This window comes from Alosa sapidissima, chromosome 10, assembly GCF_018492685.1.
Source record: "Alosa sapidissima isolate fAloSap1 chromosome 10, fAloSap1.pri, whole genome shotgun sequence".
Taxonomy (NCBI): Eukaryota; Metazoa; Chordata; class Actinopteri; order Clupeiformes; family Clupeidae; genus Alosa; species Alosa sapidissima.
The window spans coordinates 30,247,896-30,266,131 of NC_055966.1; the positions used below are offsets into that span (position 1 = coordinate 30,247,896).

The following is an 18,236-nucleotide window of genomic DNA, read 5'->3' on the forward strand; positions in this document are numbered from 1 at the left end:
GTTACTTATGTGAGGTTTAAGGTGTCCTTTCAGTTGAATTTTACCCAGTGTATGATACCTTACATCAGTGTTTTTCAACCACTGTGAGAGATCATCAGGTGTGCCACAGAAAATTACCCAAATGTCACTCACTGGTCCAGAAAAGCAACTGTTGCATCAAAGAATGTATAACCACATGCTCCCATTGATTGTATGATTGCACTATTTGTGGTATGCAGGCATTTGACAACGGGGACCTCATATCCAGTATTCACAGAATCATCACATATCCAGTTCATAACAACAATTAAATTAGATATAGTCACCTAAAAATGAAACAGAGGGCGCTTGTTTTATTGAGCAGGTCTTGCATAGAAGCCATAATAAGGCCATATCTGTGTATTAAGTTTTGGCTATGGTATGTTTGGTATTGTTGGTGGCTTACTTATGGTAAGTGTCAAAAGTGTGCCGTGGCACAAAAAAGATGAAAAACACTGCCTTACATCACCATACTATTAATCTCAAAGTGGTTAATACATTACAGTGCTAAATGCTTTCATTACACAAGTAAATCTCCCAGTTGCATGTATCTTTTCCTCTCTCTGGTGTGTGTGTGTGTGTGTGTGTGTGTGTGTGCGTGCGTGTGTGTGTGAGAGAGAGATTTATGCAAGCGTTTTAAGAAATGAGGGCTGTAACCTATAGATGGCAGAAGACTCCCTTCGAAACACAATACCACAGGCTCATTTGAAGTGCAGATCCGAGAAGAGAATTCGATCGGCATCCCGAAGGGGCTATGTCCCATTTTCAATAGAATACAATGATGAATGAAAAGTTCGACGCCACACAACAAGGAGACTGATTTCCTCAGCTTAGCCCAAAGTAATGTCATCGGTACTTTTAGGTCTGCAGACACAGAGAAGGCTGTGGTGAGACTCTTGGATCCGAAGGATCCTGCGAACTATGTTGCATAGGCTAACATAAGAAAATCCAAGAAAAATCTCTTCGTTGCCGGCTCCAACTTATTCCCTGTTTAATTCGCGAGACAAGACGTTCTATAAAGTCGTTGATGACGGGTGGTCAGCTGAAACGAAACCATAAAAAGAAACTACTAATTTCTCTCTTGAAGTGTCGATTGAATTTGTTTTGCCTTATTGCTAAAAGCAGTAATGATCACAACCGGGGGTCGCCTTGAGAGGAGGGGAGTAAAAGAGAGCGGAGGAAAAGGGGGTAAAAGCGGAGACAAGAGTATACTTTGTGCCCCTGTTGGCGAGATGGTTGAGTCCTCGTCAAGGTTGCTGTGATATCCTAAAAATCACCGTAGAGCTCACATCGCGCAGTGACCGCACTCCCGCCACACGACAGCACTCTGCCTCCAACCGAGGACTATCAATACCACAAATAGCCAGCGTACACTTTGTGAATATGAAATCAGTTTATAAAGCCGGATACGTCGATGGCATTAATGGATTTTTAGTTATTTCTAACAGAGGATGTATTAAATGTGGACGAACGGACTTGGTTCAAGACAAAACGATGAGGATAAAATCTGGCTTTATAATTTGGAATATTCTATTTTCAATGATGTTCACATACGTACATGGTGAGTCTGCGGTGCTTTTTTGATCTTAATTTTAACAAGGCTTGTGTCTGATGCGTCCGACAAACCCACTAAACGCAAGGGATTTAGGAGGGAGTTTAGAGAGCGAATTGACTTGCAAGGCTGAGCGCTCAATGCAGGCTTTGAGTAAGGGCTTAATAAATATTCTTGCTGTATAGGCTATGCATTCGAACGCGGCGCAGCTACTCCGTCTCGGCGTGAAACGAAGATAACATTTTTGGTAGCCTACCTTCATGTTTTTTTTTTTTACTTTCACAAATAACATACTCGAACACGTTTCATTATTTCCAGAGATAAGCAAATCGTGAGTAATGTAAAATAGCCTGCATTTTCCTGTTTGTCCTTTTCAGCATCTTAAAGTGGTGGTTCAGTTATCCTCATACCTGTTTCCGCTATTCGAAGAAATTGAGCTCGCAAACAGTGATTATGTAGCCTATGTGAGGACTGAAGTCCTCTCTACTGCGATTGGGTCGCCTATAACATTGCTAAAATTGTTTATAAGGTTTAGGCTATATATAGTCTATGTTCTCGCATGCACTGTAAAGTTGGATTTTCCCAGCTAATTGTGTTTCAGTAGCATATGCTGAATGTTAAGGTAATAGCATAATCATATATTTGCTATCTTAAGTGTTTTCCCAAGGCATCGGCACCATCAACCGATGACTTTGTATTTAATCTATTTAAAATATTAACCATTAATCCGTATTTTAACATTTACTTTAGGTATCAAACTCATTTTAAAACGAGGCATTTGGGGATTTCAGGCTGAACACAAGGCTACAGTAGAACTAATTGTTGCGCGTGCACCCACAATTCTTGTTAATGACATCACGCGTCACATCGCTTAACGTGTTGGTTCTCAAGAGAGAATCGTCGTCCACTTTTCGTGTCCGCTTCATCGGATTAACGTTATGTGCCCAGCAATACAAATGTTCCAGGTCGATAAATAAGCAATTGGTTTTCTTAAGTTGTCATTACTTGGCATCTAATTTCACTGCCTTATATGCAGTGGACAACTCACGACCTCCGGTCTCTGTGACAGCGATATTCCATTTGGAAAAAAGAAAAGAAAAAAAACATGTCAAACACAGATTACTCAATGTTTTCATACTAATAGAAGTAAACGGTAAAGACTCATATGCATCAAACGCTGTTTTGGATAGGCTACCATATCTAGTTTGGTGTTATAACAGGCTTAGCTCATAGTGAACGCTAGAGTAACTAATCGTGACCCCCTTCTTTCTTTAAACTTCAGAAAATCTGAACTGTTCTTAAGCCATTTCTAACCTCAATAACGACCATGTTACGCCTGATTTTTCATAAATAAATGATACAACCTCTACATTGCACGCAGACTGTAAATGACATTGATATATTGCACGGCCAGTTAGGAAGAACACTAGTAGCTGGGAAAATCGTTGTTGGTGGAACATTCCATCTCTCAGAATGGTTAGCTTGAGGCATAGTCATTTATTTTATATTCGATACAAGGCCCTTTTACTTAATTAAGAATATCATTAGTGTTCAGTGATATCATGAGAGAAACATGTAATGTCTATTCATCATGGTCTTCTTCCGTGACGTGTTAAGTGTGTTTCAGTGGCTCATGTCAGGCTTTGCTTTTTGTCTATAACTTTGATTTATGCTATTATTGGGTTGTGTCATGCTGCAGTATTCCCATGACATGCATGCTATACTGATAAGAATATAGTTCACACCATTGGTATAAGCTGAACAATGGTTTAGGCAATTAATTACATACATATAACCTTTTTCATCAACCTTGTCATTTTCTTACACACAACATCATCTCTTTGCTACAGTGCATCACAAATTCCACTTAACACATCAGAGATGCTCGAATCGCTCCTGGCTCAGGACCAATTCAATTCACATGCCTCGTCCCTCAGAGTAAATACCAGTGTTGTGTGTGCAGGCAATGGAGGCGTACAGTATATAGTCATCATTAAGTCTAGGCATGCTGTCATTTAACGGCTTGATGTAATATACTTCATTTTTTGGGCTATAAATGGACAGTGCCTCGGGTGAACATTTTTGGATAGTGCCCTGGGCGCACTGTCCATCCATCCACTGAGTGAATTTCACCACTCTCATTTCCATACCAGATGCACCTGCCAGCCAGGTGATCCTATTTTGCTTAGATCCCGCTGATTGGATCACATCCAGCTGTTCTCTGGCCTGCCCCCATCATCTTTCACGTTTGAGTGTCATGGTCCAGTGGCTGTCTGGTTATGTGTGGAGAGTCTTTCAGCGGCTAGCTATCCACCCACTCCACCCTCAACCCCCCCCCCCCCCCCCCCCAATCACATAGCTGATACTTCTCTGTCTCTATTCTCCCCCACCAGAATCAGCCACACTGTGATAGCATGGCATCTTGACAAGGCGTGAGGGAGAACGAACGTGGAATGCAATTGGAAATGTGCTGTGTTGTGGATATGGAGAGCCATTGTGATGGATGAGGGTGTCATTAACCCCTGCCATCTACTCATATACTCCCTTGGCAAGATGATGACTTTTAACGCTTGGACTATTTCCAGTGTTTTCCAGACTCTATTCAGTGTATTTTCTTACCTTGTCCAATAGGTCATATTATTAACAATAACTTACTGCATTAAGACAAACTACCTACTAAATCACAATGGCAGACAGATCAGAAGACAGATGAGCAGACAGACAGACAGACAGACAGACCGATAGATCATATTCATTGTTCGCAAAATGAACAGTATCACTGTCTTAAATGATGATGATATCTTACAAAATGGCTTTAACTGTAATGTATGTGTAGAAAGCTTCTTTACTACAAGGTACAGAATGACATTTGTAGAGAGATGATCTCCACTGTCTTCCCTAAAAAATCACACATGGACTGTCTGTACCTTCACAAAGTACAGGCAATCTGTCTCAGAGGATGGCACTTGGAGTGGGTTGGTGCTAGAGTGCCACTGAAGTATGAGACATCTTTTGGGTGGATAAATGGACTGCACTAGTTATATATATATATGGTATATAGACCCTTTCAAGAGAGTTCCATTATCAGCATCATAGTTGGCCCCACAAGGCTTCCTTTTTAACATTCCATATGTTATCTTAATGCAGAGGAAGTAGATTGGGAACCAAATAGAACGTTCAAGCATTGTTTTTGTTTTTATTGTTGAAAGGGTCTATATAGTATAGTATATATTCATCGTCTCTCGCAGTCCCACTATATCATATTATACATTCAAAACTAAATGCTCATTACAAAACAACTACAAAATGCTCATTACAAAAAAAAACATCTTATAGAATGCTAAGCTTCATCGTGACACACCTGCAGTAAAATAATAGTGAACACACAGGGTGTTTCTTCAAATGCAAATTAGTGTTTTTCTTTGTCTTCTTTTCTCCCTTCAAAATTCACAGTGGTGTGACGGTCCTGGCTTTGAAGTTGCTTTCCACATATTATCCTTTGCTAAACAAACAACACTGTTATTGCCCGCTAGGTTTCTCTGATACATTTCTAATAAGCCTCTCAATCTCCGAATTGGCACCCCAGGTGTATGGCAGAACCCCAGACTATAGCTTTATTTGATTTTGTGAGTAGGGGAGATTGTATAAGATAAACAGCATAATAACGTCTACAGATGTCCTGATCAATGGACAGTATATTGTCAAAAAAACACTTCTTTGAGCCGAACTAAGCTGTGTTATTTGGACATCAGAGAATGTACTGACTTTCTAGTATAGTTTCCAAAAGGCTGGTGTCATTTTCGAACAATATGATTTAGCTTGTCAGTAAAATAACATGACACTAAAAATTCCTTTGCCTCAAGATATTTCTGGATGTTAATAAGTCTCCAATTTACTTTTCCTCAATAATTATCTTCAAGATGGCTCCACATTTTTTTTTTTTTTGCCATTTACTGATACAAGGGAGAGATGAGAGGAAGTTGTTGAGCGTGGGGATGACAATCATAAGGAGTAGCTCATCAGTGGTGTCATTTGTCAGTGAAATAATATTCTCGGGGAATGAGGACATTATCCTTTGCCCTCAGGTGTCGGATCACCGCTTTATGCGCACTCATTTGAGCCTGAATGTACTCTCGTCTTTAAAGAAGTGAGGCCAGCCTCTGCCATATTGTAGAGAGTCAAGCCTGTTTTGTCCCTGTTTCATAGGATGGGAAGGATTATTTCACATAATTTAGAAGCTCATCTTTTATTCATTACTGATGACTGGCACATTATAAAAGTATTTTTTTTATGCAAGAGTCCACTAATCTGGTGCTACATTGTGATGTGAGCATGTTTGTTTTACTTTCAAGCAGACATACAGTCATTACATGATGTTTCCATTAATGAGCAGTAAGTTGAACCGAATATCAGCAGGGGTAGTTTTTATCTCGCTGTTTGACATGAGTTATATTAAAAAAACACACCCTTGTATTACATTCCCCCTACCAGGCTGTTAAAAAATATTGAATGAAATCACCATGTTGTTGTTAACAGCAATGTGTGACGCGACGACAGTGTTTGAAGAGGGATGGGACATGTTTGACAGTTCATGGGTGAAGGACACATCAATAATGCAGAACTTTTTCATCTACTCAGCATCACCCCTCTGCTATTAATACTTGTTCTCATGAAGTCTATGTCACCACAGTGCCAGGGTATGTGTGTGTGTGCGTGTGTATGTGTGTGTGTGTGTGTGTGTGTGTGTGGGTGGGTGGGTGTTCACCAGTAAATGGCATCATCACAGCTTGTCATCTCTCCCCTGGCAGCCCAGATAGAGCATGTATAGAGGGCCTTTTTTTCTGTTCGCGGATCACTGGCTGATTGATTCCTGTCAAATGACATGTCGGACATTGAGAACATTACAGGTGACCTGTGGTCTGTGGCGTGGACCTCAGAGCATATTACTGACCAGTTAATCAGTTCAGTTAATCAGTTAAACCCCTTCCAACCTGCAGTCCATGCACGCCGACACTGCTGTCACAGTTGAAGATCCTGTGATGAGACGGCTTGGCTGACTTGCACTGATACGTGTATAAGGACCTGCTGCACACATCTTACTTAGTTTCCAGCCACACACACACACACACACACACACACACACACACACACACATGCACACACACTTCTGAAATCCTCAGAAGTGTTTACAAAATTTGATAACAGATGGTGGTCTGAGGAAGTAATTATTAAGCACCAAACCGGGACAGCTATTTCATTTATAAACCAGTTTGAAAACCTTATTAAAATGCATTACTAACCAAAAAAAATCAGAGAGTTAACTTTGCTAATTGACTATCACAAAACATGTATGTATAGATTATTTTTTCACTAGCAGTGTAGGTGAAGTATTTCAATGTACCTTTAAGTTGCCTTAAAGCTACATTGTGTAATTTTTTGGGTTGATTCTTAGCAAAAACCCATTTTTTCTTTCAAAAATACATGCTCATTCATATGTAATTACTTCCACTAACAAATCAAAGTATTCTCGTAAGCCTAGAATCTGCCATTCAGAATACATACGATTGAATCACTTGATGATATCTGACTCTTCGTACGGAGATAGAAGACCATGTTAGCGTTATCTTGAACTACATATCTTCATACAGTATTGTCCAATATCGTTAGCACTGATAAGTTGATCGCTGAATATAAGCCAAAATAACATCTGTAACAACATTATTCATCTTACATGATGTATATGAGCTATAGTTTGATGGACTAAATTACTAAATGCAATTTACAATTATTTTTGTCTAATAACCTCACTACAAGAAGGAATACTCGATAAAGTCATGTATGACTTGTAACGTCAGCGAGGACATTTATGGTGCGGCTTCCGTAGTTAGTAAATTCCGCTTGGAGTGGGGGCTGGAGTCTGCAATATACCATCTCACCACTAGATGGGAGAAGAAATTCCACAATGTAGCTTTAAAATCAAGATGCGTGGTAAACCCAGAAACAATGAGATTGCTTTTCTTTACTCTTTACCTGGTGGAATTCCCTTGGAATTTACAAAGAGATTACATTCTTGTAAGCAGGCACGGCTTTGTTTGTGGAAATGCTTGAATCTCACACAAGCACAATTATGAGTCAGCTCCTGATGAAGTCCTAATAGTCTTTTTTGCATTTACATACATAGTCAGATACATTATGTAAGGGATAATGTATAGAACGCCGGTCATTATTGGGAAAATAAGTCCCGATAATGCGAACTGGATCCCGACACGCCAGCGGAGGGGGTCTTGCTTCGCCCTGAAGGGACTTATTTTCACAATAATGAGCGACGTTCTATACATTATCCCATTTATTATAAGGCTACTTGCCAAAACGAAAAAATAAATGTCTCTTTTACATTTATTTGTTACCTTTATGTTGTGGCTTTTGCTGAGAAACAAATAGTTTGTAACACACGCTAAACGTGAATCAACATTCTTTAGAACACAGCTGATCAACCGTCTGCCATTGACAGCGTTCATTATTTGGAGGTCCTTAGACGAAAATAATGACCGGTAGAACTTTAGGAAATCCCATTCAAGTCAATGGAGCGTTCTACTTGCATTGTGAAGAGCTGTACAATAATAGCTGATAATATCCTTATCTTTATAATAATGTCCCCATGTAGATGTTAAACAGTTGTTGTTTGAGTAGCACATGTAACAACCAAAAGCAATAGATAACCATTACCAAAAGAACCCCTAACATACCCACACACCTTCATCAGGTGTGCATCATTAGCTAATTAGACCAGCTAGGCCTGCACTGGCCATGCCAGGCCTGAAGGGGGCACAGGGGGTCGTAAGACACTATATTATTAACAGCGTGAAACTGTGTGGCTGTGGTAGAGTTCATATGGATTCATTTGTCCTTGACAGTGCTTGAGGATGGTGATAAATTCTTAAAGACAGGGACTAGTGCATTCTTGTTGTCTGCGGAGATCACTATATATAAATAAATATATATATATATATATATATATATATATATATATATATATATATATATATATATATATATATAATACACCATATAGCTGTAGTCCGATTGGAGTTCATTCATTTTGCCGTCATGAGCTCTAGGTTGACCTTTACTGGGCTTGAAAGGGCTACCACCACCACTTTGATCAATCTGACTCCCTGTGTGCCTGCAAGGTCCGGGGCTAATAAACACAGGCACAAGAGCCTGTCATAGTTAGGAGAAACCAGTACTTAGAGGTGTCGTGCCATTACAAATGGTGATGGATTTATTTGCTAATCCTTTTATCCTGGACCTTATCCAGCATGGGGCTGTATTGTCTGATGAAATTCTAATAACAGAAACAAAATAAAAACATTTTGAAGAATTAAACACAGAAAGAAACCAAGTAAATTAAATTGAATTTCCTTATATGTCTTCACTGTCGATATTCCTTTGGTGAGTATAATGTCTTAGTACTTATCAAGGCCAATGCCTTTTCCAGCTGTAATGATCTCTGAGGGAAGCAGTTAAATGGTTGGCCCACCCTGGTTCAGGGTGAGAGCATATCTAAGTCAGATTCTCTCAATCCACTTCATTACAATCAAGATTGAAAATAATGTGCCAGAACTACTGGACCATTGGACGTGCAATCAGTGCAAGCTAGTAGGTGATCATTTCAAATCACTCATAAGTGCTGCAGAAGGCCCTCTGCAAGGGGTTTAAATGATGACGGTCACAGATTCAATGGGCAGAATATGAGGAGTGTGTATAGTGGCTCTTTATGGACATTAGGGGTCTGAAGTTTTGACCGTTACAGTATTACACGAAGCCTGGCGTCCACTGTATGTCTTGCACTCACTGTTTGTTGTGGTCTGGGAGTGTTGTACTGGATTTTAGTTTGACCAACGAGATTAGAATGTTAACTCCAATTCTACTGTCAAAATGGTATTTGTTTGTCTCTTGCGTAACAAATGCTGTGTTGCAATGCAAATCTATCTAAAATACACTAGATGGATAGTGACAAGCAAGCCACATTAACACCTACCAAATCTGCCTTACTGCACCTAAACAAAACCAATACAATTTCTGGTCTTGTCTTCAATTCCACTGTCGGGACACTGCTGTTTCTTATCTATTCATTTCCAGAACATAATCCCACCAAAGACTTTGAAAAACGAGTTTAAGATGCACAGGATACAATATTAAAATGACACTGTGCACAGCCTTTTGTCTGAACACAGTAGTGAACTGTTTGTGTTGCTTAAGTGTGCTAAAACTGTTTGATGGATGTCTGTTTAACATCACATATAGGGCTGAAACGATTCATCGAGTTACTTGAATAACTCAATTACAAAAATTACTCGAGGCAAAAACCCTGCCTCGAAGCCTCGTTAAATTCCTATGACGCGCACTATACGCGCCGGGATCTGATTGTTCCACACGGACCGTTGTTCAGGAAGCACACCACTAGCGCGTGAATCGTGATACATTCTGAATTTAGCTGGCGCGATGGCGGAGTCAAGATATCCATAAATGGCAGGGAATGTCTAAAGTTTTCAAGTAAAGTTTTGGGGATCATTACATACTCAAAAAGGAAAAGAACAAGCATCTGAACCTAAATATCCACTCCATGCTGTTTCACCAAGCGTCAATAAAGTAGGCTAGGCTATTTATCAATCTATCTAGCCTATCTGTCATCTATCTACGTAGCCTATAGCCTACATTGATGTTGGCTGATTTTAATCACATACTGTATTTGTAGCGATGTCGTGATGGCTTGTTTAGCTTTGATGTTTTTAAGTAAGTAAACTTATTCACATTCAATTGCAAGACATATGCCTAAAAAAGAACCCCTCACACACATGCATGCACCCTCATCTTTCCTCACGCACCGCACGCGTGCACACACACACACACAGGTTGCTAGGTTACCATAGCAAATAGGCTCACTCCAGAAATTATTTTTTAGTAGCCTAATGGTAAAATTATTTGTTAGTAGCCTAATGGTAGACTATGTTTTAGTAGCCTAATGGTAAAATTATTTGTTAGTAGCCTAATGGTAAATGCTGCAGGTGTAGAAATCTACATAAAACAGATATTTATGTTGATGTCAGGTCTAGATTACAGCATGAAACTTGTTGTAGGCTACATATTAATACATTAAATTGCTTTCCCTCTTCTCCCTCCCAGCACTTCACAACATAGTATGGACAGCTTTGTTTGCCCAGCTAAGTCATGCACAAGAGGCTGCAATTTTACAGAGAGCATTTTGAACATTTTTTAATTGATGGCACTGGCACTTAAAAACACTAAATGGGTAAATTGCAATAAATAGGCTTAGTTTTGTAGCCTAATCTTGGAGTTAGAATAAATACCTCTGTGCCAATTGCTTGATCATTTTACAGCTATGTCATTTTCGTTATGCATTATGTGTTTGGTTGTTTAAAAATGCAAAACAAAAATTATCTGATTAATCGATTGATAAAGTGCTAGATTAATCGATTACAAAAAGAATCGATAGCTGCAGCCCTAATCACATATTATGATATGATGGCGGAAGACAATGATCTAAATATGCTAGTCTGCCCGTTTCTACGTGAAGAAAGAAAATGAGTGGAGAAAAGACTGCGGTTATTGTTCTGCTGTTACAAATGGAGAGTGTAGATCAACAAGTGCTAACAGGCAAGTGCTAGACCAGTGTGTCACAAGCTAGTGCTAGACCAGTGTATCACAAGCTGATGAAAGAATCTAAAACAGGTTTTGCAGGCTACAGTAAACATCATCTGTCCTTTTCTAGTCGATAAATATTAAGATATGTCACAACTTTTTTTTATTTTATGTATGAGCAAATAGCTTCCAGCAGATTTCAATAGCCTCCCTCCGGTTCAAAAAAGATGGTGAACTGTTAACACCATCCAACAGAGAAATGGAGGCCCTTCACACTGTTGCCACACAAGCAGAACACTTTATATACCCTTTTTTTTAGCAGATTGAGGACACGGCCTCAGTTTTTTTTCTTTCCCACAGCCTTGCAACCACACAGTAGGACTAGAGAAAAAATCTTAAGGGGAAGATGTGCACTGCTTCTGAAATACTGGACTCAGGCTCAGTCAGACACTGATGCCGTTCCTTAGGAGGGTGGCTTGTGCTGTAATCAGTGACCTTGACATCTGTCTGTTGTTAACACTTTTCAATTTAGGTTAAACTCTCCTAAAACTGCAACACAATAAATGTTTTTGGTAAAAGGCAGAGCACTAGAGACAAAATGTCACATGTGTATTAAAAACACTTGACTTTATGCTCCGGCCCAGGCACGCCTGCAGGTGTACGGCCGTACGCACTGCGCGTACAATCAGGCTACTCGAACAACGAGAGAGAATGTCCCCTACTGTGTGTACTCACACCAAATTGGCCTACCATGACTTTGCAACTCTGCACAGTATCCCATTAACTGCATGACAGTAGGCTCTTTAGAATTTTCTGTAAAGTTTGTAAACACTATAACTATAACTTTTTTTTTTTAAACAACAAAAACAGAAAAGATCGAGACTAAGCAAAGCTAGAGGGTTGTTGTTTCAGATGGGCAAGCCGCAAGCAAGAACAAGGTAGGCAAAATTGGTGTGCTTGTCAAAACGTTAAGCTAGCATTACAGCTGTTTAAAGCCATACGTGAACGATACGCTAGAACAAAACTAAAGGTAACTTTAGCCTTTATAGGGCTGTATAAAGTTGTCCAAATGAATAGGTCGTTGTTAGGCGTTGTTGTTGTAAAGATATTGCATGTGGATGTTGTTACTATGTAGGCTACTTTTTAGCTGGGCTACTTCTGTAGGTGGGTGTGCATGGGCAGCTGTGCCCTACTGGTTAGCGCTTCGGACTTGTAACCAGAGGGTTGCCGGTTCGAACCCCGACCAGTAGGAAGTGGCTGAAGTTTCCTTGAGCAAGGCACCTAACCCCTCACTACTCCCTGAGCGCTGCTGTAGCAGGCAGCTCTCTGTGCTGGGATTAGTGTGTGCTGCACCTCACTGTGTGTTCACTGTGTGCTGAGTGTGTTTCACTAATTCACGGATGGAATTAAAGAGAGGAGTTAAATGACTTGAATGGAGCCTTAAAATGCATAGAGAGCTTATTCATCTGCTTTGTGTGAAGATCAGCTATGTGAATACGTGCTACTACTAAAATAAAACATTAGTAGCTCATACCATTGACCCTATGTCTAGTCACAGACTTATTAAATTAGCTTTCTTTTCTAACTGTGTAATACAAAAAAATCCTCCATCAATTTACATCTACAGTTCTTTGAGCTGTGAAGTTGTTAGGTTATTAGCAGTTATGTGTTTGGCTCAGGTCTATCATATTTTGTTACATTCACTTGTGCAAATAATCATTATTATGGATTTCCTTTACACATCTGTAGAATGAGGGAGAGATATGATGTATTTAGAAGAGAGGAAGATGCAGGTCACCATAAAGGGACAGAATACAGGCCCCCCGTTTTCTCAAACCTGGGTCTGTCACTGAAAGAACGCACAACATCCATCTGTGGGGAATATAAAGCGAAATAATAATCCATCGCAGTTACCCATCTGGAAGCGAAGCAAATCAGTTTTGAGTGAACACGAGAACCACCCAGACAGGCGTCCGCAGGAGAGCGGCCGCTGAAAAAGAGCATCAGGAGGAGCCAATATGTTTAACTACGGAGGCAAACAGCTGGGCCCATCTCAGCCCCAGCTTCCCATCCGAATGAGCTATACGTGTTTAGATGCTGATTCATAAGGCCTGTGCCACTATCAGTGCCTGGCAGTCTCCACATGTGGTTAATGCTGCCTCTCATTGCAATTCATTGTGGCTGTGCCAGCCTATACTGCCATCCGTGTCTGAGAGAATGACCTCAGGGGAGCAAGCAGTATAATCAAGGTGACTAGTGGATGAATCGGGCAGCTTTGCCATGAGAGTAAAGCAGGAAAGGAACATGGGAGATAGAATGCTGGAATGGATTTGGGGCACGTCCCTGCACATTACGTTCTCTGAAAGCACAAGAGCGTGTTGGAAACGCGGCTCCTTCTTTAGAGCCGTCTAGCGCAACAGGAGGATGTACGTTTTTTTTGTAGTCTTTCATAGATTCAGTTGTACTTGTATTGAGTCTATTTGTTCATCGACAGTTAACAAAAGTGAAGGGTAAGAAAACATCACTATCACAGTGACCTACTGTAGGTCCTGGAGACAGAATTGATGGTAGGGTTGTAGGAAAATGGGTATAGCACATTTTAAAACACAATATGTCTTTTTTTAAACATAGAATGTGCTTAAAGGCTTATGAACATGGGCAGACTGTATCTTAACCTTCCTTAATAGGGTTTTCTCTGCCTATTATAGAGTTAGATAGTTCCTTCTCAATTTAGTGAAATATGAAAATCTTGTTATTTTCTAGCCTTGGCCCTTAACAAATCAAAGGGCAAAGGAAGTTAAACGTGGGCAGTAGGTCTACAATGATGTTAGTCAAAAATTAGAACTCAAGATGAAGGGTTGTCAAGACAGTGGGAAGAGAGTGTGGAATGGAGTGCTTACACGTAGCTCGATTTGCAGCTCAAGTATATTTTAGCTTTCGAGGTTAGCAATGGAGATGCCCTGAGAGAATTTCATTGATCCAGTACAATGCATGATACAGTTATACTTAGTTTGGCCAGTACCTTAAAATGTCTCGCTAGTGGCGCTGAATTCTAATATGATTCAATGCCCAGTCATGATGCGTGGGGAGTAACTCGCCGCTAATTATAACAAGTCTGAAGTATTAGCCTGTGAGGTTCTCTCTTCCGCTCTCTCTCTCTTTCTTACTGTTTGTGTGCGTGTATGAGGGAGAGAGTGAGAGAGAACGAAAAGAAATAGAATGTGTGTATGAGAGAGAAAAAGAGCGAGTGAAAGAGAGAAATGTGTGTGTTTCTGCAGGCATGCTAGTGTGTGTGTATGTGCATTCTTGTGTGTGATAACGTGTGCCCTTGTTTTAATCTTCTTAAGTTGCCACTGCCGCTTTGACAATGACATCCACCATGTTGCGCGTTCGTGAACCTTGGCTTCTTGTATCTGGTCCCCCACTACAGGATGCCCACTAAGACCAGAGAGAGAGAGAAACCGAGAATGGAAGGCCAGATAGAAGCTATTAGCGTCCATGCTGGGCTATTGGCTTCAGAGGAGTTACCATCTTTGAAGGTGCCGTGTCTGCTCCACTCCAGGGAATGCAGGGCAGTCAGAGATAAGACAGTCCAAGTGAGGAAAACGGCGCAGGGCCCTCTTTTGGATATGTGATCGATAAGGAGTGCGGAAGCTAATTTCTCTGTAATTACTCCTCATTGTGGCCCCACAGGGACAGAATGATAGGCTTTTCGGGCGCTGAGATTGCACCCTCGACTCTTCGCCACATATCACACAGTGGTTCGCCAGCAGCACTGGGAGTCCATTTTACAGAGAAGTTTCCAGGATTTGCCCCTTTTGTTTTACAAATGGGCTTTTTGGTGGTTATTTTACAGTGCTGCCCATTCCATAACACAGTGGTTTCCTCTATCCTCTTCAGTTATCTCTTTCATTTTTACCTCTAAGTCATTGCGGTCCTTAAATATAATACTATTTGTCCCCTGAGTGTTAGTGCTTTATGTAAATATAATTACAACACGCTTATCATAGTTGTACCATATAATGGTTAAATCCTTTTCTCTAACCTAATTTGATTGGGCTAGAGGCGACAGAACCTTCCCTTTCATACCCTCTTGTTTACCAGTCAAGGGTAAATGCAAATCCCATTGACTGGTGCTATAAGGGGATGCATCCGTGAAGAGTATTGACATTTCTGTTTCACCTCTTGTTTTCTTTGCATGATGTGTTGCAAAGATTATCTCCACTGGGAATCGCAACACTATAATAAGGCAACCGAGAATCCCCTTGGCGTTAATAAACAACTAAGTGTACCAGGGAGGGATTGTAATACTAGGTGCAAGCAGTGAAACATGAGGCCAATATCCATGTATCTGTTTGTGTTAGGGTGGACTGCTGGTTTGTTCTGTTTATCTAATAATTTCAAAAAGATTCCCTGGAGTGACATAAGAATATTGCCGTTGTGGGGTCTCACAGGTCATGAACTTGGGTGGTGGATTGAAATTCCATGAAAGAGCACCCATTTCCAACTGCTGTTCATGTCTGCGATATGCAATCAGGGATTATTTGGAGAGGCTCTCAGTGCCGGTTGAGCCGGCCGCCTGAAATGTCTGTTTTTGTTTTTTTTCCACACAATAGAGTGAAAATACTGGAAAATGGAACAGTGGCAGGGGGTCCAGTCAATGCGAGCAGGCCCCTATGGTTATCTTGATATCCTTTTGGTGTACACACACACACACACACACAAATGTTGAAACAAAGTTACAAAAATCATCCCCATACCGGAAAAGCTAATTACCTCTTGAGGGGTGTGGAGAGGATAAACTGCAAATCTCAATTAACTTTCTTTTGTCATTACTAGTCTACTCACCGAATTGCCAGCAAAATAGCCCTGCTTTGTATGTGGCAGTGGGCTCAATGTAAACTGCATTATTATTGCCAAAATACGGGAGAGAGCGCCTGTCTCATTTCCATTTGAATCATAAGCCATGAAATGAAACTCTTAACTCTAAAAGTGTTGTAGCCTGACTTATGTGATGCTTCAGTCATTGTCTTGGGAATTGAATTTCACCAATCGCTCTTTTCACACCAGAATGCAAAAGACCATTGTAGTTATTTTTAACACACGGCCATGCAAGCACACACACACACACACACACACACACACACACACACACACACACACACACACACACAGCAGCAGCAGCAGAAACACATCCACACAAAGAAACACAAAGTCCAGAAGAAAATGAGAATATATACGAGTGATTATATACTGTACTTATCATTAGTAAAACAGAACATTCACTGAAGGTGGGCATAGAATACTAGATGCTGTAATGTGTTGAGGCTGTGCCAATGGTCTAATGTCTTTCTTCTTTCTTCCCCTTTCAGGTTTCATTTTTACTTGTGGGGGGACTTTAAAAGGGAGGAATGGCACCATAGAAAGCCCCGGATTCCCACACGGATATCCCAACGGTGCCAACTGTACGTGGGTTATTGTGGCGGAGGAGAGGAACAGAATTCACATAGTTTTTCAGTCTTTCGCTGTGGAGGAGGAGTACGACTTTTTATCTTTGTATGACGGGCATCCTCACCCGGCAAACTTTCGAACAAGGTGAGTCACCCTGTCACCGCCAGTGCCCACTGCTGCCCTGGTTACAATTACGGGGATATTTTGGTATTCAGGACAAACTTTCAGTGACACAGCAGAAGGACATGGAGAGTATCAGTATGTCGACACACCACAGAATATAAGAGGGTTGCATTGGCATTTTGAAAGTGAAGCAAGTCTCAGGCTATTTGGGGGACATTTAAAGGGGAAAAAACAGTCTTTGGTGCAAACATGCTGTGTTGATCGTTATGTCTACTTTCTGCAGGAGGCCGAGTGTTTGGAAGTGCCCTAGATCTTAATTAATCAAGACCTAGATCAGTCTGCCGCTAATCGCTATCAGTCATCAACACGGCCATTAAAATGATGCAAACACCCTCGTCACTGAAAGCGGAGTCTTGAAAATAAACACAAATTCAAACCGAATGCCCATAATAGCAGCAGCAAGAGCTTAATTAGGAATTTAAGAACCATGCTGAACACACAGGCTGACTACGGTGAGATTGCTCAGAAAATAAAACCTACACAAGCACTACAAATAGTACTACAGAGCTTACAGTGTAGGGCAAGTACTGTAATAAAATATCTAGATGCACAGGGTATGACAAGTAAGGCATAATGGACGACATGAAATTCGGGTAGCAAAAGTTAATGCGCGTTCGAGGTGGTAATGTGGCCACGGCGTGAAGCGGAGAGGATTGAATATTTAGGGAGTCAGTATCTCTACATAGTTGTTCAGTAATGAAGCACTACTTCTGCACTCAGTCAGCTCCCTGGAGAATGGTAGGGCTTCCAGAACCTTCTCTTAAATCTTGTGCTGTTTCTGAGAGACCCATGTTCGCATTGAGTCTGGACGGATGCCAAGCATACATTAAAGAATTTCATGCTGACCCCAACACATTCTCATGATTTGAGGAAAAGCCAACGATGAAGAGGAGAGAGAGGAAAGAGTGAGGGAAAGAAAGAGAGAGAGAGAGTGATGGGAGGGGGTGAGAGAAATATGGGTTTTTAATGTATGAACAAGACAGCAGAACATGGACCAGAAAAAAAAGCAGCAAAAAATTGAATTCAAGGAAGCAGATTGATTAAAAAACTGTGAACAAAGAGTTCTTTTTGAGTACTGGCTTAACTAATCAATCCAGGAAGCAATGTACACAGTGTAAGGGATCAGCCGACTCACCTTCATACACACAAGCTGCCCTTGACGCATGCACAGAGGAGGGCTGCCACTTTATACAAAGCAGAGACAGCAGACAAATGATGAGAAAGTGTTGCTACAGTACAGAAAGCCCCTGGAAAGCAAAGCAAAAAAAAAAAAAAAACAAGACTAAAGCTGCAAAGAAAAAGAAAAACAGCAGACGAAGCAGCAGCACTAGCATCTTCTGCTAATTTCCTTTGTTATGAACACAGGCAT

The 18,236-nt window shown here is 40.8% G+C and overlaps 1 protein-coding gene across 4 annotated transcripts in view; it reads left to right on the forward strand.

The window, feature by feature from the left end:
• The first annotated feature begins 1,237 nt into the window (after positions 1-1,237).
• Positions 1,238-18,236, forward strand: part of csmd3a (CUB and Sushi multiple domains 3a) — a 215,391-nt gene continuing 198,392 nt past the window's right edge. For 2 of the 4 annotated variants that reach the window (XM_042106395.1, XM_042106396.1), the window contains exons 1-2: positions 1,246-1,579; positions 16,606-16,828. In XM_042106395.1, coding sequence (XP_041962329.1) covers positions 1,402-1,579; positions 16,606-16,828 — 401 coding nt within the window. In that variant the 5' untranslated portion in view covers positions 1,246-1,401. Of the gene's footprint in view, positions 1,580-16,605; positions 16,829-18,236 lie in introns of all 4 variants that reach the window. The other 2 variants (XM_042106397.1, XM_042106394.1) reach the window with 2 other exon arrangements.